A 21254-nucleotide genomic window follows, 5' to 3' on the forward strand; every position below is an offset into this window, starting at 1 on the left:
TCCATGGGCCAAGTCCTGCCCTCCCAATGCATCGCAAAGTGGGTCTCTGCATGCATCCGCATAGGTATATGCTATCCAATACCCTGCCACCAGCACAATTACAGTGCACTCAACATGGGCACAGGTAGAAACAGCTGTCTCCCTGGCAGACATCTCCTGGCATGACATCTGCTGAGTGGCAACGTGGCATTCTGTGCATACCTTCACAATCAACCAGGCGGCAGCAGAACCAGCTGTGGGCTATGCTGTCCTCCAGACTGCAGTGCCTCTTGCATCCTCGCACCCACCTCTGCGCTGATCCCTGCTTGACCTCACCCACGTTTGGAATACGTATAGGGACCATCACTTGAAGAAGAAGAGGCGGTTACTTACCTGTAACAGAAGGTTCTTCAAAATGTGTTGTCCCTATTTGTATTCCAATACCTGCCCTCCGTCCCATCTGCTGCGTGCCACGCTGCTTAACAGTAAGAGGGTGACCGAGAGGGCATCATCCCACACAGCCTCATGTAACCTCACCTGGACCACGTGGCTACATACGTGTGGGTCGATGAATACTGCTACTGGCATCCTGCACCCCCACAGTGGAATACAGATAGGGACCACACATCTCGAAGAACCTCCGCTTACAGGTAAGTAACCTGCTCTTCAGGTCTAAGAACTAGATTTTGATATCTTTAGTTGTGATTAATAAGTTGTTCTTGATATATAAGCATTGTATTTTTGTAACTTAAATCACAGCTCTGGAAAGTGAAGAAAGCACTGAAAATGACAGTTATATGGAGAGGCATGAGGTCAACAATCCAGGTACAGTACCTTTGCTCTTTCATAATGACTAGCGTTATTGAGCTCTCTGCTACCTCAGAGGTTAGTGAACAGCTTACTTTAAAATCAAATTCAAATAAACAAAATATGAAGATGTATAATGTCTAGAAGTATACAAATGCTGCTGTGTTCACCCATTTGTATAATATGATTCAATTAAAAAAGTTGCAGAAGTAGCTACAGAAAACCACAAATCAGTCTTCCATTATTACTGCTGGAGGATAGAAATGTTATTTGCTACTGAATTGAGAAGATTAAGACATCTTCTGCAAAACAGATAGTTCTTCTTCTTCTGGTTCTTCATACTAACTTAATACTTTGGGATGTGAATGCACTTCACATGCCTGAGACCAGAGAATTCTTGCAGTGTCAGTTGGTCTGTGTCTGCACCCTTGCTCTCCTCACACACCATAGGTATATGGGGTGCTTTGGACTAACCGCCTATCCAGTTCCTTTTTACCACTGCATGGCTTAGTTTGCAGTGTCCAGTATCTGGAGCCCTTCTTTCTGTCTTCTTTGTCTTCAAATCTGTAAATATTTCAAAGTTTTATAGTTATTTTTATTGTAGTGTACTTAGTGTTACTAAGTATACTTTAAAATTACTAACAGGTATAATCCCCACCTCAGTGAACCGTTTAGCTTCCCCAGTATAGGATTTAGATTATCCCTAGGATACCAGGTTTCGAGAATTGTCATGTCCCTGATCCTTCTCAGTCAGTGATGCTTCCACTATGTGCAGTATCTGTCAGTCCTTTCCCACCTGGACACTGCAGGCACAAGAACTCTGCCTTAAGAAGCAGCTCAGGAAGAAAGCAATGAGGCCCCAGTTGGACTCTGCCCCTGCACATCTGCGAGAGTTATAGAAGAGTGCACCTCCTAGCACAAGATCTGACACAGAAGGGGGAAGCAGTAAAGTCAGGGACCCTTCACTGGGCTTCTACCATGAGAGTAAGCACTGTTTTCATAAGCACAAGAGTAGGGCCCCACTAACAATGCAACCTCAGTGGGTTATGTGAACAAGCCAAGAGGAGTACGCTCCCTAGCTTTGTCAGAAAGCAATAAAGTTTTGGCAATTGTGCATCATGGAAAACCTCATTTACACAACTGCTTACTTCTCAGGTGCTCAGAATCACTTGACCAGTCACCTCAGCAGGAACTTCTCTCAGAATCATGAGCGATCTCTGAAGAGTGATGTGCTGAGGTCCATTTTCAAGGAAGAGGCATTCTGACAGTGGAGTTACTTTCAGTGAAAGACAGCAAGAAATGCAGTCAGTTTTGCTCTCAAGTGGGTCTCCGTCTAAGGCTCATTAACTGAAGCTTTCCATTTGAATTGGGGATCAGTTCTTATGTATGCCTTCCCCTCGATTCCACTCATCCCTCAGGTGATTCTCAGACTGAAGTTGGATCATACTAACTTAATACTCATTGTACCAGCTTGGCCAAAACAGTGTTGCTTCTCCGACCTACCTCTCGTTCCTGCCTGCTGACACAACACCATGATCAGATATGACATGCAGCTGTGAGCAGTATGCACCTAACTGAGTGGATGCTATATGGTTAGATGACCTGGAAGAGCAATGCTCACAAGCAGTGCAACAGGTTCCACTTACTAGCAGAAAACCTTCTACTAGGTTTTTCAGTTTGGTTGTTGGCAAGGGGAGTTCAGCCAATGTTAGCATGTATTCAAGATATTTTGGGTTACCTGTGACTTCTTAAGTCCTCAGGTCTATCACTTAACTCACTGAGGGCTCACTTAACGATTTCAGCATTTCACCGTCCAATCTAAGGGGAGACGTTATTTTCTAACTCCATGGTGGTTAGATTTCTAAAAGGTGCTGTCTTCCTCTTTCTGTCTGTTAAAGAATTGATTCCTTTGTGGGACCTCAGTACCATACTGATTGCCCTCATGGGTTTTCCATTTGAGTCCCTAGCCAGTTGCGCGCTCTCTTCTTTCCCAAAAGACAGCTTTTCTTGTTGCCATAATTTCATCCAGGAGAATTGGTGAGCGGCAGATCTTAATGGCAGATCCTTCATATACTCAGTTTTTCAAAGGCAAGGTGACCTTGACGTCATACCCTTAAGTTTTTGTCTACAGTGATGTCACAATTTATCTTAACCAAACAATATACTTACCTGTATTTTTTCCTAAGCCATACTCAAATGCTGATGAGCAGCTTCTTCATTCCTTGAATGTGAGATGATCAAAGTTATTCTATCTGGAAAGGACTAAACTCTCTTGGGCATCGCTTTGACTTTTTTTATCTTATGTAGATCGGATGAAGAGTCAGGGTATTTCCACACAGACAATCTCCAGGTGGATTACTTCTGCATTACTACAGCATATGGGGTAGCACAGGCCACACCTCTACAGAGACTGGTGTCTTATTCTGTGAGGGCTCAAATGGCTTTTGTCGTGTTTCTCAGTGACGTTTCTATATTGCACGTTTCTAGGGATGTTACTTGGTATTCCATACATGCTTTTCGCAAGCATTATGCTATTACAATGACATCTAGATCAGCTGGAAACTTTGTCCAGGAAGTTCTTCACTCATTATTTAAATAGACTCCGAGTCCCACCTCCATTGGTTACTGCTTGTGAGTCATCTATTGGGGAACATCTGTCTGCAACCACTCGAAGAAGAAAAAAGGTTATTTACCTGTACTCTAACCGTGCTTCGAGATGTGGGTGCAGACCTATATTCCACACCCTGCCTCCTGTTCCCTCTGCTTTGGAGTATCCAGTCTTAGATTCTTGTGTCAGAGAACTGAGGTGGTTGTGACAGCGCTGCCTTTACTAGCCATAGGAGGGGGCATAAGGGCCAGAGGAAGCAAGAGCGGCCCCAAGAGGGGTAATGCTAAGTGAAGTTCTCTGGCTTTGATGCATTGGGCTCATGCATACCTGAGTAAAATACACATCTGCACCCACATCTCAAAGAATATAATCTACTGTACAGGGTAAGTAACCATTTTGTCTCATCACTTAAATTTTTAGAATAGTTAGTTTTCATTCACAGATTAAAATGAGACTGATATTTCTAGTATCCAAAAACTTTCAAATTTTCCATTAACATAAATATTTGAGTATGACGAAATCAATAAAAGGATGGGAGGAAAGGAAGAAACCTGGAAAACTCACCAGATGTGGGATTGTATTTTAAAAACCAACGTTTTTCACAATTCTTTCACTTAGCAAGCAAGACTTGCTTGCTTTGGAGCTAGCAGTGGATATGTCCTGCTGGATAATGCCATTGGCTGGGGGGAAAAAACTTTTTTTGGTTTCACAAACAATGTTGGTTGTCAAGTATTAGAGGGTTAGCCGTTGGTTAGTCTGGATCTGTAAAAGCAGTAAAGAATCCTGTGGCACCTTATAGACTAACAGACATTTTGGAGCATGAGCTTTCGTGGGTGAATGCGCGTGGTCTTGCTCTTCTTTATGAAGTATAAAGACTTGAAAAGTGTGTTTTATCAAACCCTTTTTTCTTGTTAATGTTCTACATTAACAGTATAAGGAATATTAACTCTGTCTGGGCTTCCTTTGCATTTCTGGGGGACATTATTCATGGGTCTCCATTAACTGAAGGTAGGTGGGAGTGGAGATGTTTAACTTGTAATTGATAATTCTTTTGTCCCAAATGATTATTGGGCATTAAAATAAGACCAGGGGTGTGATGCTGCTTTAAGGACCTTTACCTATTATTTAGGTCTTTAAGTGTAGTTTTACTTTGATTTAATCAGTTTCTGTATAGGCTATTGTACAGTCAGTGGCTGAAGGGCTCAATTTTCTGTCTGCATCATGTTGAAGAGAGTGAGGGTTGTAGCTCTGAGTGCTGTATGCTCTTGAAGCATTTGTAGATTTGTATTAAGTTTTATATTGTATAATGAAAATTAGTAGCAAGTTTTTCATCTTTACAAGCTTAGCTTTAATCAGTGAAACTTGAGCCAACTGCAATATACCCGTGGGCTCGACAGATCTCTTTGTAGCTTTCTTCTGTCAAGAATGGTATTGAACAATGAGTTGTCTTGTGATGGCTCATGTAGTATTTAGCAAAGAAATTCCAGCGCAAACTCCTCGCCTTGGGATAGTGCTTATATTGCACTTCCCCCCCCCCCCAACTTCAAAAATCCATTTGCTAGTTGTCATCTTCCTTGTTTTAGATTGCAGTTAGACCTAATATCACTGGAGTTTCCTTTGACTTTTATGCTGATCCTGACTTTTATGCTGATCCTGACTTTTTTTCCTAACAAATTACTGTATTTTTCCCCTTCTTCTGTTTTATTTGTCTAAACCAATTATGATTACTTCTCTCTGTTAAATCTAATACAGTTTGGTGCATACAATGAATCTGAAAAGAGAACTGAGGCATATGATACCCAGGTAAGACACAATCCTGTAATATTGTTGACATGTTGGTTATTTAATCAAATATGTAGTGGGACTTGTTCTCCAACAAGCAGATTGCACCTTTCAGTCTTCTGCTGGATAGCAAAAAGATAGTGTGGAGAATTAGATCAAATATTAGTTTGAGTCTTCCTTACAAAAGCAGACAAAAACAAATACAATTATTGTGTTCAGTGTCCATGGAATTCATGTATTTTTTTTTTTAGGCTAGCAAGGACCATAACAGCCTAATCTGACCTCTTGCACAATGCAGACCATAGACTTCCACCCAGTAGTTCCTGCATCTATCCCAATAACTTGTGGCTGAACTAGTGTATTTCTTGATTTAAAAAAAAACAAACTGATCACTGATAACCTTTAAATGTCCCTTCGTTCTACAAAAAACTGTGTTTTGGTATGCAGTTTTAAAATAGCATTGGTGTAGGTGGTCTTGAGAGTTCACTATAATTTTGAGGTAAATCTTGAATTTTAAGTTGCTTCAGCATGCCACTGCACTTTATTGTGGCAAACCTGAAGAAATTATTTAAGTGGTATGCTCTAAGGCTAGGGATTTTTCCAGTCTGATGGACGCCAGTTGTCTTTTTGTTTTGGGGAAACATACCCTCTGGACAGATGAAGTCTGCCATGGTTTACCTCCCCAGGGCTGGTAACTCATGCATCAGACCTTTTTGTTAATGCAGTCCATAAGCCCTCAGCTGCTGACTTGGGAACTGCGCATGGTCCCCATTGGCCTTTTTCAGTCCCCAAAGATTCCTCTTCAGGGCTTCAAAAGCTGACTTTGGCACTCTCCCTCTGAACTTTTTTGAAAAGACTCTAGTATGGTAGCAAAAACAAATCCTTGGTAACTCGTGATATTTTGGGAGTGGTCTGGTGCTGAAAACTACAAAGGTGCCTTGGACTTGAATTACTTCCTTTGGTTCCCAGTCTCTGCCAAAGAGTTCATTGACTATGAAGTCAAAAAAGACTTTGGTCTCCAGTGCTGAGGCATTCTGTGTGCTAATGTTGAGACCTACAAATCTCATTTCAGTGCCAAAGTCTTAGTGCTGCCTTTACCTACCATACTGCCAGGAGGTTTGGACCTGCTAGTGCGAGTTACCCACACTTGTCTCCAATTTAGACTACTCCATCTTTTCCCTCCCCTGAAATGAAAGGTGAAGAGGAAACACAGTGAAACAGTATTAGCCTTTATTACCTAGAAGTGTGATACCACCTCTGACCAAAGCCATATTGTATGTTTTTGTGGTGGTAGCATGGCCTTGTTCTTTGAATAGGAGGACTGGGAGTCAGGAGACCTGGGTTCCAAGTCATTATAGAATTGCAAATAAATTTGTCTGAATATATGAATATCTCATCTTCAACTTTATTTAAGATATGCATGTAAAATGTTTAGATGTCCTTAATTCTTACACTAAAGCTAGCCAACTCTTTTTGAACTAATCGAAGCTGTCATTAATTTGAACAGAGAATACACCGTTTTTTATGCAGACGCGCATGTTAGATCATGACTGATTGTAAATTATATCTGGGCCTTCATCAGTTATGAAGACCTAGTCTGTCTGTTTTGAATGACATCATACTGTAAGATCCCTTCCAGTGATTGTCCATATGCACATTCCACTTCTGATATTCATCCACTGCAAGCACTTGAGACTTTTGGCCAGCATTATCTGTACGGCATGCCTGCACCCTGATGCTTCTCTGGTTCTCTAGTAAGGGCAATGTTTGTCAACTGCCATCAGTTCCTCTCAGCTGCCTCCTGACATTGATGAGACGGAGCATTTGTGGTCGGTAATACAGATCCTGCCCTTCCCCACACAGTCCAGCTTGTAATTGTTAGTTGTTCCTAGTTAGCTTCTTAGTTAGCATGGATGATTTTCTGCCTGTTGACCAAAAAAACCCTAGAATGGCTGTAAGAACTGCCCTTCATGCGAAGGAACTATGCCCATCAACGAGTACTAGAAATGCCTCTGTTGTGTTGGAGAGTCATACATCCCAAGGAAGTGTTCCACTTGCAAATCTTTTATTTCAAGGACATGTGAGGTCAGAGAAGCAAGACTTCAGGTATTCCTTCTGAATGAATCTGAGACTCGACTTGGATCAGGCTGTCTAGACCTCTCTCTGTGAGATCCAGCACCAAAGAGCACAAACACTGGTTCGTTTTCATATGCATATGGGCATTCCATGGGAGAGAAGGAGCATTCTGATAAATCCCAGAGTACAGGGATCTCCAAGAGCAGATCACCCACCAGCGGTTGCTTGAGAAGATCCCCTTCCTCCACATCAAACTGTCAAGACGTCTCAATTCAATGAGGTTTTCACAGAAGGTCACTCAGTTTAAGACACTGACTCAAAGACTAGCTGTCATGAGAGATCTAGCACCAATTACATCACTGACTGCTTTGGACTTAGCAGCAGCACTGCAAACCATGAGCACCACAACCTACCACTTTTACATTGGCACTCTCTAGACTGACAGTTTCTGTCACCAGGTGGTCCAGGCACTCCACAACTGCAACTAGTACTGACAGGGTTCATTGCACTGAGAGGTCTAGAACTTCTGTAGGAGCTAGAGTCTCCACCTCGCTCCTGTTAGCAGGATTGTAGCCATGGCACTATCTATGTCTGCACCGCCACCTCTGGATCTACTTCTGTAGGGTCAGAGAAGATGGATCAGCCACACACCACCTCTCCTCCAGCCTCCACTCCACTGTTGTATGTGTCCTGCAGGAGTACATGGGGCTCCTCCAGAGAGAGACATTGGGACTCAAACTGACCCCAGCCCTCCTGGTTTCTGACACCATGGCTATGTAGAACTTACCAGATCAACATATGGTCATGGTGGGGCTCCTGGACCATCCTGAGAAGCGTGCAACTAGGCAGACAGACTTTTATGTCCCCAGGACATCCCATCCACAGATACAGTCCCCCTAGCTGCACCTTCTCTTTTACCACTGCAGCCCTCCCTAGTTCCAGAGTATAAACAGGGAGAAGACACTCCTCCACAAATAGGGTTCCAGCTGGTGATGGCTCTGTTATCTTCCTCCCCAAACAAGTTGTCTCCTCATTGGGTCCCCAACCTGATGTTTTGAAGGTGTTCCAAGGCCTTTTAAAGAGAATAGGGGAGGCACTTTAAATGCCAGGACTCAACATGTGTTAGTTGATATCCTGCAGTCTACGTCTTCTGGGAGAGTGGCTTTATCCACAGAGTATATAATGGACTCATCCAGGTGCTGTGGTATACCCCTGCAGCAGTACCCACGCCTCTCAAAAGGGAGACAGAAAATAACAAGTTCCACCCAAGGGTGCTGAATATTTTTATACCCATCCTGTTTTGTCATCTCTGGTAGTGATATTGGCTAATGAGAAGGCAAGATAAAACAGGGCAACAGCAAAGGAGGGAGAGTCAAAAAGGTTAGGTTCATTTGGCAGAAAATCTAATCAGCAAGCATGCAATTCTGGCTTGCTAATTATCAAGCCCTAATGTTGAGATAAGATTTTTTGTATCTTTGAGAAATTCACTGTTTTTCACAAATAACAGTCTGACTGATTTCTAGAAAGAGCTTGCTTCTCTGATCACAGCAGGGCAGTTAGTGGTAAAACCAATCTCCAGGCAGCTCTGGATACAGCTGATATCACTTCCCGCTCTATGTGAAGAGTTTCAAAGGGATCTCACAAAACTGGGTGACCGGGCAATAAAATGGCAGATGAAATTCAGTGTTGATTAAATGCAAAGTTATACACATTGGAAAACATAATCCCAACTGTACATACAAAATGATGGGGTCTAAATTAGCTGTTATACTCAATAAAGAGATCTGGGTATCATCATGTATCGTTTTATGAAACTGTGCTCAATGTGCAGTGGCATTAAAAAAAATTTAATGTTAGGAACCATTAGGAAGGGGATAGATTATAATACATGAAATATCATAATGACACTATATAAATCCATGGTATGCTGTCAGCCAAGATGGTCAGGGATGCCACCCCATGCACTGGGTGTCCCTAAATCTGACAGCCAGAAACTGAGAATGGACAACAAGGGATGTATGACTCAATAATTGCTTTATTCTGTTAATTTCCTCTGAAGCATCTGGCACCGTTCTTATTGCTGCAGCCACAGTTATGTATAGGTCATTGTGGCTGCAAGGGTCTGGATTTCCCAGATAAGTTGAATCCACCGTGGAGGATCTTCTATTCAAAGGGGCTGAACTCCTTAGTGCCACAGCAGATGAGGCCTCAAGGGTGGAATTGCTGGGGGTATACACTCTGGCCCCTAAAAGAAAGCATTACTGAAAGCAGAGATGCACCATAGAAGTCTGAGCTCATTATCCCATGTCTTCCACCAAAGATCTAGCAAATCTCCAAGGAAAAAACCGACACTTTCACAGGAGAAGGTAGCACTCTGTTGACACAACCATCTTACACACATACACGTACGCACTGGTCACAAAAGCACCAGTTTTGACAGCCTGGTCAGAAGTGTATACATTCCCCTAATTCTGAAGTCTACCCCTCTTTTGGGGAACTGTCTTTCTTGTTTGAGTGATTCCTCATGCGTATTCCACAATAGGTGTGCATGCTCGTCACATGCACTGGTGCCGGAAGTTTTTCCCCTAGCAGTACCTGTAGGGGAGCGCCCTAGCAACCCCTGGAATGGCGCCTCCATGGCATGGTATAATGGGTGCTGCGCACCCCCCCTCCCCCAGTTCCTTCTTGCCGCCAGTGAAGGTGCTTCGGAACGGCTCTGCTCTAGCTCGTCCCCAGGACTGCTTGTTCGTTCAGTGTATGGTACCTGTAGTTAGTTAATTGTTTAGTTAGTTTAGGTTAGCTAGAGCGCATGCCCCGGCTTTTAAGTCATGTAGGCGATCTATGCTAGTGAGTGATCTGCATGCAGACTGTTTACGCTGTTTGGGGGAAACCATCTCAGCAATCGCTGCAAGATTTGCAAGTCGTTTAAGCCTCGGACCAAGAGAGAAAGGGACATTAGGCTCCAGGCTATTCTGATGAAGTCAGTGCTGACCGCGGCTCCGGCACGCCACTCCAAGTCAGCACTGGGCACCGTGGTGTCAGTGCACAGCAACCCTTCGGCGCCATCAACTACTCAGCACCTCTCCCTGTCCATGGGGCATGCCAAGAAGGCTAGGAAGAAAACTTCTTTGCCGCGGTACTAGAGTAAACCCGGGACAGAGGCTAGACCAATGTTGGGCAGTCCTTGATCCCCACAGGTCCTGTGGTCGGCATTGCTCCCACCGCCACCGCTCCTCCTGGTCCAGGTCGTATGTCAGCCCGGCCTCCCTTCGTAGTCGTCCATTGATGATCCAGGCCGAACAGCTGGCTCCGCCGGTGCCACAGCAGGTGCAGTAGTGCCGGGCCCCTTGGCTGGCCCAGTGGTACCAGTGGGCACCATGGCCTCCAACGCAGCTCCCGGTGGGGGCTTGCTTGGTGGCTGGAGCCTCAGAAGAGCCATCGGCCTCCCTCTCCAGACCCCCAAGGAAGGAGTCGGTGGAACGTACATCCTCGGCACCATGCCCAGAGACTGACCCAGGTGGTGGACCCTCTGGTGCCAGTGGAAACACAAAGTACTGTGCTGGCCTCCTCACCCTCCCTGGATGAGGCGATTAAGGCCCCTCCTCCTTCCAGCCCACAGGAGGACTTTAGGGCTATTGAGAACTCTTTAAAAGGGTGGCATCAAGCCTCCATCTCCAAGCAGAGGAGATGGAGGAGCCCTCGGACTCCCTGTTTAATGTTCTGTCCTCCTCGGCACCGGGCAGGATGGCCTTGCCTTTCCATGAGGGGGTGGTGAACGCAAGTATTTTGTACTCGCCATGGGGCATAAATACTTATATAACCACCCTGCTTCTAACTACCTGATGGTCGACTCGGTCAGCCACAGGGAACGGCAGGGCCAACCGGCCCCTACCCCAAAAAATAAAGATTCAAGGAGCCTGGACTCATTTGGAAGAAAAAGTTATTCGTCCTCAAGCTTCCAGTTATGGGTGGTGAACCACCAGGCTCTCTTGGGCCGGTATGAGTTCAATCTGTGGGGCTGCCTGCCCAAGTTCAAGGACTCCCTCCAGGAGTGCGACAGGAAGGAGTTCAAAGCGCTGGTGGAGGAGGGTACAGCAGCTGCCAGGGCAACCCTACAGGCAGCTTCGGATGCAGCGGACACGGCCACGCAGTCCATGGCCTCAGGGGTCCATGAGAAGGTCATCGTGGCTCCTGCTCTCTGAGCTGTCCAGCTAGACGCGGACCTCCTGTGTGATGGCAAAGCTCTGTTTGTGGAACAAATGGATACAAAGCTGCATGGCCTGAAAGACTCCCGCATGACCCTGTAAACTCTGGGTTTCTGTGCTCCAGCTCCGGCTAAACCTAAGGTCAAGCCGCAGCAGACTCCCGCTCAGGCCACCAATTCAGAATACGAGACTACTTATAAGAAGTCGTGGGACTATAAGAGGCTCCCACAGAGACAGTCTCAGCCTACCCCCAGCCTGGGTCCTCCAGGGGCAAGCAGGGAAGAGGCGGTTTTGACGGGATGCCCGGCTGCGCCCTGCCAGTTCTCATAAGTGTTCGCGGCTGACCTCGGACCGATGGGTCCTCAACACCATCTCCCAGGGCTACACCCTCTAGTTTACTTCATCCTCGCCCAAACTCCAGTTACTATATAGGTAAGTAACTTCCCAATTCAGAGTGTTCTGTGCCTCGGCAATGCACTTCAGACAAAATGGACTCCTGAGTGTAGTGAATTGCACAAATTCCTTTAGACCTTGCACACAGGTGGTGAAACTGGGGTTTTCTAAAACATTATATTATATTGGAAACTAATATTTTCTTCAGTTGTCTGATGACTTGCCTGGCTGAACTCAGTTAATGCTTGTGTTTGCTTACGGCAGGTGTTTCAGCTTGATGTCATTCCTCTGTTCTTTTGACACCTAAGGGAAGTGAGATTTTCTTCCTGCTTATAAGTTTGATAATTTATAGTTAAGCTTATGACTTGACTTTCAGTACACCTAAGGTTGCTCAGACTCTTGAAACAGTATTTCTTAGGCTGTCTTTCAGATGCCATATACCTGCATTCTATGAGATTACCTCATTCTCTAATTTACCTTGCCCAAGGTTTGTCCCAGAGATTTTTTTTTCTAGTTGGCATATTGTTTCTGTATCAAGTCCTCCATTGAAGATACTGGAAAGAAGCGATCTGGACAACTATGTAGCATAGAGTTGAGATCCGCTATCTTGCTTCTAGCTCAGATATGCACACTTCTTGCATCCTGGGCAAGTTCTAGAGATTTTTGATTTATTCCCTAACATCTGTGCAGGAGATGAATTGATGCACTTGTTGGTGTTATAGTTCTTTCTCTAAGGGTATGTCTACACTATGGGATTATACCGATTTTACAAAAACCGTTTTTTTAAAACAAATTGTATAAAGTCAAGTGCACGCAGCCACACTAAGCACATTAATTCTGCGGTGTGCGTCCATGTACCGAGACTGGTGTCGATTTCCGGAGCGTTGCACTGTGGGTAGCTATCCCATAGCTATCCCATAGTTCCCGCAGTCTCCCCCGCCCTTGGAATTCTGGGTTGAGATCCCAGTGCCTGATGGGGCAAAAAACATTGTCGCGAGTGGTTCTGGGTACAGCCTCACCCCTCCCTCCGTGAAAGCAGCAGACAACTATTTTGCGCCTTTTTCCCTGGGTGAACTGTGCAAACACCATAGCACAGCAAGCATGGACCCTGCTGAGCTCAAGACAGCAATCATGGACATTGTAAACACCTTGCGCGTTATCGTGCAGTCTATGCTGAACCAGGACCTGCAAAACCAGGCGAGGAGGAGGCGGCTACGGCAGCGTGGCGACTAGAGTGATGAGGACATGGACACAGAATTCTCTCAAATCTCGGGCCCCTGCGCTTTGGAGATCCTGCTGTTAATGGGGCAGGTTCTAGCCATTGAATGCCAATTTTGGGCCTGGGAAACAAGCACAGACTGGTGGGACCGCATAGTTTTGCAGGTTTGGGACGATTCCCAGTGGCTGCAAAACTTTCACATGCGTAAGGGCACTTTCATGGAACTTTGTGACTTGCTTTCCCCTGCCCTGAAACACCAGAATACCAAGATGAGAGCAGCCCTCATAGTTGAGAAGCAAGTGGCAATAGCCCTCTGGAAGCTTGCAACGCCAGACAGCTACCGGTCATTCGGGCATCAATTTGGAGTGGTAAAATCTACTGTGGGGACTGCTGTGATGCAAGTAGCCAAAGCAATCATTAAGCTGCTGCTGTGAAAGGTTGGGACTCTGGGAAATGTGCAGGTCATAGTGGATGGCTTTGCTGCAATGGGATTCCCTAACTGTGGTGGGGCGATAGATGGAACCTATATCCCTATCTTGGCACCGGAGCACCAGGGCACCCAGTACGTAAACCGCAAGGGGTACTTTTCAATGGTGCTGCAAGCACTGGTGGATCACAAGGGACGTTTCACCAACATCCACGTGGGATGGCCAGGAAGGATTAATGATACTTGCGTCTTCAGGAACACTACTCTGTTTAAACAGCTGCAGCAAGGGAATTACTTCCCAGACCAGAAAATAACAGTTGGGGATGTTGAAATGCCTGTAGTTATCCTGGGGGACCCAGCCTACCCCTTGATGCCATGGCTCATGAAGCCGTACACAGGCAGCCTGGACAGTAGTCAGGAGTTGTTCAACTACAGGCTGAGCAAGTGCAGAATGGTGGTAGAATGTGCATTTGGCCGTTTAAAGGCGCGCTGGCGCACATTACTGACTTGATCAGACTTCAGCCAAACCAATGTCCCCTTTGTTATTGCTGCTTGCTGTGTGCTCCACAATCTCTGTGAGAGTAAGGGGAAGACCTTTATGGCAGGGTGGGAGGCTGAGGCAAATCACCTGGCCGCTGATTACGTGCAGCCAGACACCAGGGCGATTAGAAGAGCACAACAGGAAGCAGTGCACATCAGAGAAGCTTTGAAAATGAGTTTCATCACGGGCCAGGGTACGGTGTGACTGCTGTGTTTCCCCTTGATGAACCCCCCTCCCTTGATTGACTCATTCCCTGTAAACAACCCACCCTTTCCCTTCGATTAGAGCTTGCTTAAGGAAATAAAGTCACTATCGTTTAAAAATCATGTATTATTTATTAATTCATTATAAAAAGAGGGAGAGAACTGACAAGGTAGCCCGGGTGTGGTTTGGGAGGAGGATAGGAGGGAAGGAAGAGGCCACTAAAAAAATTTCAAAGTAATGATAGCCTTTTGGTTGGGCTGTCCATGGGGGTGGAGTGGGTGGGTGCACAGAGCCTCCCCCCATGCGTTCTTACATGTCTGGGTGAGGAGGATGTGGAACATGGTGAGGGGTGAGGATGGTTATACAGGGGCTGCAGCGGCATGTCAGTTTGATCACGCAGCAGCCCCAGAGTTGCATCCTGCCACTGCTGATCTTCCTGCCTACACCTCTGATCTTCCTGCCTCCACCTCTTATCTCAAGCGTCACTCCTGTCCTCACGTTCACTGGCATCTTTCCTGTAATTTGATACCACGTCCTTCCACTCTTTCATTGCGGGTCACTTCCATGATTTCCGAGAACATTTCATCTCGCGTCCTTTTTTTTTTCCGCCGCCTTATCTGAGATAGCCTTCGGGATGGAGTAGGGAGGCTTGAAAAATATGCAGCTGCATGAGGGAGGGAAAAAAGGGAGAGAAGTATTTAAGAAGATGCATTTTACAGAACAATGCTTATACTCTTTCACGGTGAACAACACTATTCACCTTACATAGCACATATGATTTGACTACAAGGTCGCATTTTGCATCTTAATATTGAGTGCCTGCGGCTCTGGTGTTAGAGATCTCACAGACGCAGGTCCGGGCAGCAGAATTCGGCTTGCATGCGGCCATGGTAAGCCATTGTCTTCTGCAGCCTTCATATATCCAGCGCCCTCCTTTACCAAATAGCAAGCAAAGCCCATTCAGTGCTGCTTCTTTCCTGTTAACATGCAGCAGCAGAAACCACCCCCTCATCCAATTCTCTGGGATGATCGCTTTACCCCTCCTCCCACCGCGTGGCTGGTATCATGGAAGATCACTGCTAAACACCCCCCTCACTCCCCCACCGCGTGGCTGGTAGCAGGGAAGATCCCTGCTAGCCAAACGCGAAAAAGCTCAGCGCCAGTCACCCGCCCCCCTTCCCCCTGCTTGACTACCTGCAAGGAAGGATTTCTTTTAAGCAACAGGCAAACAGCCCAGTAGGAATGGCCATCTCTGTCCCTTTAATTAAATTCTGGAATTTCAACCAGGTTACCATGAACGATATCGTACTCCTTAGGATAACACCGTGAGATAAAGAACGGATGTTGCTTCAATGCCAGCAAACACCGGGACCATACGCAGCTAGGCTTTGTCATGCAATGATACCAGATTACTTGCTACATGCATGGCGTGGTCAAGTGTCCTACCATGGAGGATGGAATAAGGCTGCCCTGCCCAGAAACCTTCTGCAAAGGCTTTTGGAGTACCTCAAGGAGAGTTTCATGGAGATGTCCCTGGAGGATTTCCGCTCCATCCCCAGACATGTTAACAGACTTTTCCAGTAACTGTACTGGCCGCGAATGCATCCCATGTCCTCAGGGCAAATTAATCATTAAAAAACACTTGCTTTTAAACCGTGTTTTATATTTACAAAGGTACACTCACCAGAGGTCCCTTCCATGGCTTCATTGTCTGGGATAGTGGCTTGGGCGGGCTGGAAGGGTAATTCCGTCAGGGTGAGAAAATGCTCCTGGTTGTTGGGGAGAACGGAGTGCTGTGTGCTCGCTGCAAGCTCGTCTTCCTCTTCCTCCTCATCTTCCCCGTCCACAGAATCCTCAGCCATGGCTGAGATTACCACCCCCACCTTGGAATCCACGGACAGGGGTGGGGTAGTGGTGGCGGACCCCCCGAGAATTGCATGCAGCTCAGCGTAGAAGTAGCATGTTTTTGGCCCTGCCCCGGACCTTCCGTTTGCTTCTTTGGTTTTCTGGTAGGCTTGTCTGAGCTCCTTAACTTTCACACAGCACTGTACTGAGTCTCTGGTGTGGCCTCTCTGCATCATGGCCTTGGAAAATTTTTCTAATGTTTTTTCATTTTGTCTTTTGGAATGGAGTTCTGTTAGCACGGAATCCTCTCCCCATACAGTGATCAGATCCAGTACCTCCTATGCGGTCCATGCTGGAGCTCTTTTTCGATTCTCAGAAGACTGCATTGTTACCTATGCTGATGAACTCTGCATGGTCACCTGTGCTGGTGAGCTCTCCATGCTGGCCAAACAGGAAATGAAATTCAAAAGTTCGCGGGGCTTTTCCTGTCTACCTGGCCAGTGCATCAGAGTTCAGATGGCTTTCCAGAGTGGTCACAATGGTGCACTGTGGGATACCGCCCGGAGGCCAATACCGTCAAATTGCGGCCACACTAACCCTAATCCGACATGGCAATACCAATTTGAGCGCTACTCTCCTCATCGGGGAGGATTACAGAAATCGGTTTTAAGAGCCCTTTATATCGATATAAAGGGCTTCATTGTGTGGACGGGTGCAGGGTTAAATCGGTTTAACTCTGCTAAATTCGGTATACATGCATAGTGTAGACAAGGCCTAAGAGAAGGCGTTTCTTTGGTGTCAATGACACTTTTGGTTTAAAAAAAAAAACCTACAAAAAGTCACCTAGGTGACTTTAATTGGTGGTACTTAATGTCCTCTTCATGTTTATTCTTCACAGGTACTCTGATGAGGGTATTTGGTGAACTAACCCTTTTTCAAGGCTCGTCTTTGGCATTTGAGGCTCCTGTTACAGATACTGCAACCACACAGTGTCTTTGGGAACCATATTGTATTAAGTTTATGAATGTTTTATTTTATCATTGTATGCGGCTTCATGTGGGAACGGTTACCACAGCTCCTCCAAGAACTAAAAACAATAGGGAGTGATTACTACAGTCCCTGAGAATTGTCATCAGCTCCAGAGAAGTACGAAACTACATGGTGGTTTACATATACTGGTTCAGACTGGGTTTTCCAGATACTAGGAAAAGGGCTTTTGGTATATTAAGGCTGAATTTGGGGATGCTGTCTTCCTTTTATCAGAGGGGTAGCCGTGTTAGTCTGGATCTGTAAAAGCAGCAAAGAATCCTGTGGCATCTTATAGACTAACACGTTTTGTAGCATGAGCTTTCGTGGGTTAATACCCACTTCGTCAGATGCAAGTAGTGGAAATTTCCAGGGGATGGATTTCCACTCCATATGACTAAATGCAGTGCCTTGCATGGTGTCAGGTATCAGAGGGGTAGCCGTGTTAGTCTTCCTTTTGATTCAATAGACAGGATTTTAGGTTGTAGGGGGACCCCAATCCTTCCTGGAAGTTTGGAAGACTGTCTAACTAAGGCCCAAAGAGATTGATTAGTGAGTCCTGGTATACGGAGTGAGCATATCAGGACTTTTAAAAATGTGTTCTCTGTGTACTTTTTATGTCCTTAAAATAAATGTACTCTGCTGAGAAGGAGTTGTGTGATCATTGGTAAAAACAGTGTCATGGTCTTTGGAGAGAACAATGCACAGGGGCTGGCCGTTAGGTAGACTGGCTTGCTGGGGATTTCACAGTATATGATGGGATTGCTGAGATTTAAAAACCCAAATCAGGAGGAGGAGAGATGCCGGTCTCAGCTCAAGAAGTGACAACTGTGAACCTAAAACCTTAAGTGGGACAACAGAGTGGAAAATATAGGTGCAGTTGTTGCTAGTGCTGCTGTTCCTGAGCCTCCCATGTTTCTGTATCAGCGTAGATTATAGGATGTTGACTCAGCAAATCTTGATGTAAATCATAAGGAAAGACCATAGCTCAATTCAGTGTTGAAGGCTCGGCCAGGTTTATTGTCAACAGAGCAGGATATCAGTGCCCCGGCTCGCTGGTTACAGGTACATTAACACGTATATGCCAGTGACAAGGTATCAACTCAATGAATGTTTTCCCTAGGCCAATACAAATATACCCCTCCTATTACTCCTCTTTTTTACGTTGATCAAAACAAGTTATATATTGCGTGGATGTTATTAGTTACCATTCTTATGCCTTGTACCTGATAGTTCAAATAAAACATCCTCATCCCTTATCCTGTTATTCCCTCCTTTTCCTATGTTGGGTGTGTGTGTTCCTGTATCATCTTCTCAGGAATGTGCTTACTCGATTAGATGATACCTAGTTCTGTTATTCTACCAAGGTCTGCTTTGGTTCAGTCTCCTTTGATTCATACTTTTACCCAGGCCTAGGGCTCCAGCAAGGCCTACAGTAGTTACTCTGATATTGTACCAGCTTCTTTTCTGATTACTGAATAAAACACATTTTCCGCCTTCTCAACATTTAGACTACATTTCAATAGTCTTGTTAGATGGGGCATCATAATGGATGTATGGATTCATGAGATAGATTAACTGTGACTGGGTCTCTAGAACCAGTTCTACCAAGTTGTCTGTTGTAATTCTAGAGAGTCTCAGATAATCGCAGTCATTCAGTATGTTACCTTTCTCAACTGCATGTAGAAAGGAATGGCTACCAGAGTGTAACAGATGTTTATTGTAGTCTTGGTCAGTCCTAATTCAGACTGGAAATAAGACACGCATTTTTAACAGTGAGGGAAATTAACCACTGGAACAATTTACCAATGGTGGTAGCGGATTCTCTGTTACTGGCAGTTTTTAAATTGAGAATGGATGGTTCTCTAAAACCATATGGTTTAGTTCAAACGGGTATTAATTCAGGGAAGTCCTATGGCTTGTGTTATCCTGGAGGTCCGACTAGAGGATCACAATGGTCCCTTCTGCTGTTGTGTATGAATCTAATCTGTGAATCAGTTTGAGTCACATACCCTTCCTGAACAAGTCTTTGGGACTTGCTTGCTGTCAGAATTTTAGATAAGCTAAGACCTTGATTCTGAGGTTTTTTAGCATCCATCTTATTTCCAAAGAGAAAACACTCACTGGTACATGCAGGAAAACTTGCTAAATCTGTTCAGCACTGCTATGTCATTCATATAGTAATACAGACAGATGTTGGCACTCCTGTGCAAATTTTGTTTCTTAATATGTATGGGAAATAGACTCTTTTCCTCCAAACTCTTTTCCCAGTATGTAACCAGGGTTGTTTTATCCTTGGAACCAATGTTCATTTGACAATCCTTGGCTGGGTCTCTGTGTCTACATTGCATCTGGGAGCAAGCCACCCAGCTCATGTCTACAGACTTATCCTGGTGGGGCTCATGCTAATGCTCTAAAAATAGCTGTGTTAAACCTTGCTGTGTTAAGATCAGTGTGGTCTCTCAACCCACCCCACTGCCCCAGGTTTGAGATCCTGAGTTGCAACCGAGCCCCAAGAACAAAGCACCATCTATACCAGGGGTCTCAAAGTCCCGGCCCACGGGCCATCTGCGGTCCGAGAACCTCCCCACTGCGGGACGTGGAGGAGAGACGCATGTAGCCATGCTGCTGGCTCTGTCTGCTGCAGGCTCCACCCCCCACAGCTCCCATTGGCTGTGGGAGAGGGACAGAGATACCATCACTAGTCGCCGGGCAGAGTCAGCCATAAAGGCAGCATCACTTTTTTCCACAATGAATATAAACAGATCAAAATACCGAACACAGCTATCTGATGCACACCTTGCTGCAATCCTGAAGGTTTCAATTGGTCAGTCACTGAGGCCAAACATCAGCAAACTGACAGAACTGAAGCATTGCCAGGTGTCTGGCAAACACTAAAAACTCTGTGGCAGGCAAAGAATTGTATAAAGCTGTATGACAGTTTTATTCTTTCTAAGAAATTTTAAATAAATACAATATAAATGTTTTCTGAACACCATCTTCAGTAACATTGGTCCACTGGGAGGATTTGAGGACTGGCACTAGCCCTAAGGTAAATTGAGTTTGAGACCCCTGATCTATACAGCTGTTTTCAGCGCACTAGCATAAGCGTTGTAAACACAAGTCTCTCAACCCAGGCTGAGAGACTCACTCCCAGATTCAGAGTAGACATACCATTGATTTCTGGATGGAGGTCACCGCCTTAATCTGAAGGTAGTCTTCTCCCAAAACAGATGGGCAGGTGGTTTTGCTTTCTTAAGCTGGTGCTTTATATTTGATTACTGGAACTGTATGAATGTATTCTGAAGCATCTTGTGCATGTGTGGTCTGACATCTCAACTTAATGATAATTCAAAGGACCATATTCTTTCATTTGTCTTGCTTGTCATGCAAACTGCATTGTCCTCTTCTTGAGAAACATATAAACTGGCTGTTTGCCTCCTTTTTTAGTGACATATTTTGCGAAGTCACCAGCAATTCTCTTGGATCTGAAACTGTTTTAGAGAACTTTTGTTCCTTTCTAATTTGAAAAAATTGAGACTTCATTCAAGCATTTTAGTCTAAGATTAGGAATCCAATTGAGATGGTATTTCTTTACAGAAAGTAAAAGTATTTATCTTTATTTCTGCTTCTTTGGAAATAGTAGATTCCTTTTCACCAGCTACTTTTCTCTTCAAATGTGGTAGGTAAAAATATGTAATTACCAATTTTAACTTTCCAGCAGGGAAATAAATAAGTGCCCAATCAAATTATAGTCTTAAGACTAAAAGCTTGACTGAAGTCTTCATATATGGCAAAAAATATATTGTTGTGAAACTTTGCTTCCTGCTAATTAAGGGGCTTTAGTTCTAGAGAGTACTAAGGCATTGGCAATTGATCTATACGTGAAATACACCCACTGGTATATAGCAAAGGGCCAAAAACCTTTAGAATTAGGAGAATTCCTATCTGTCTTGTAATGGGAGCACAATGTAAAAGTAGGAATCTGGTGAAACTGTTAACTTCCAAGTCCACTTTTCAAGAAGTAAGTAACCTTCTGAAGATATACATCTCAGTGAATTACTCCTTACTCTCATCCTCACAGACTTTGAGGACAGTAAAATTTCTGATTTTTAACTGTTCTGTTAATTGGAATGTGTTTG

At 44.9% G+C, this 21254-nt stretch overlaps 1 protein-coding gene across 2 annotated transcripts in view; it reads left to right on the top strand.

The window, feature by feature from the left end:
- Window positions 1-21254, top strand: part of CLPTM1L (CLPTM1 like) — a 79317-nt gene that overhangs the window by 44842 nt on the left and 13221 nt on the right. For both annotated transcript variants that reach the window (XM_039523418.1, XM_039523417.1), the window contains exons 10-11: window positions 739-804; window positions 5147-5197. In XM_039523418.1, the coding sequence (XP_039379352.1) occupies window positions 739-804; window positions 5147-5197 (117 nt within the window). The remainder of the gene's footprint in view (window positions 1-738; window positions 805-5146; window positions 5198-21254) is intronic.

Source organism: Mauremys reevesii, linkage group 2 (assembly GCF_016161935.1).
Source record: "Mauremys reevesii isolate NIE-2019 linkage group 2, ASM1616193v1, whole genome shotgun sequence".
In the NCBI taxonomy this organism is placed as follows: Eukaryota; Metazoa; Chordata; order Testudines; family Geoemydidae; genus Mauremys; species Mauremys reevesii.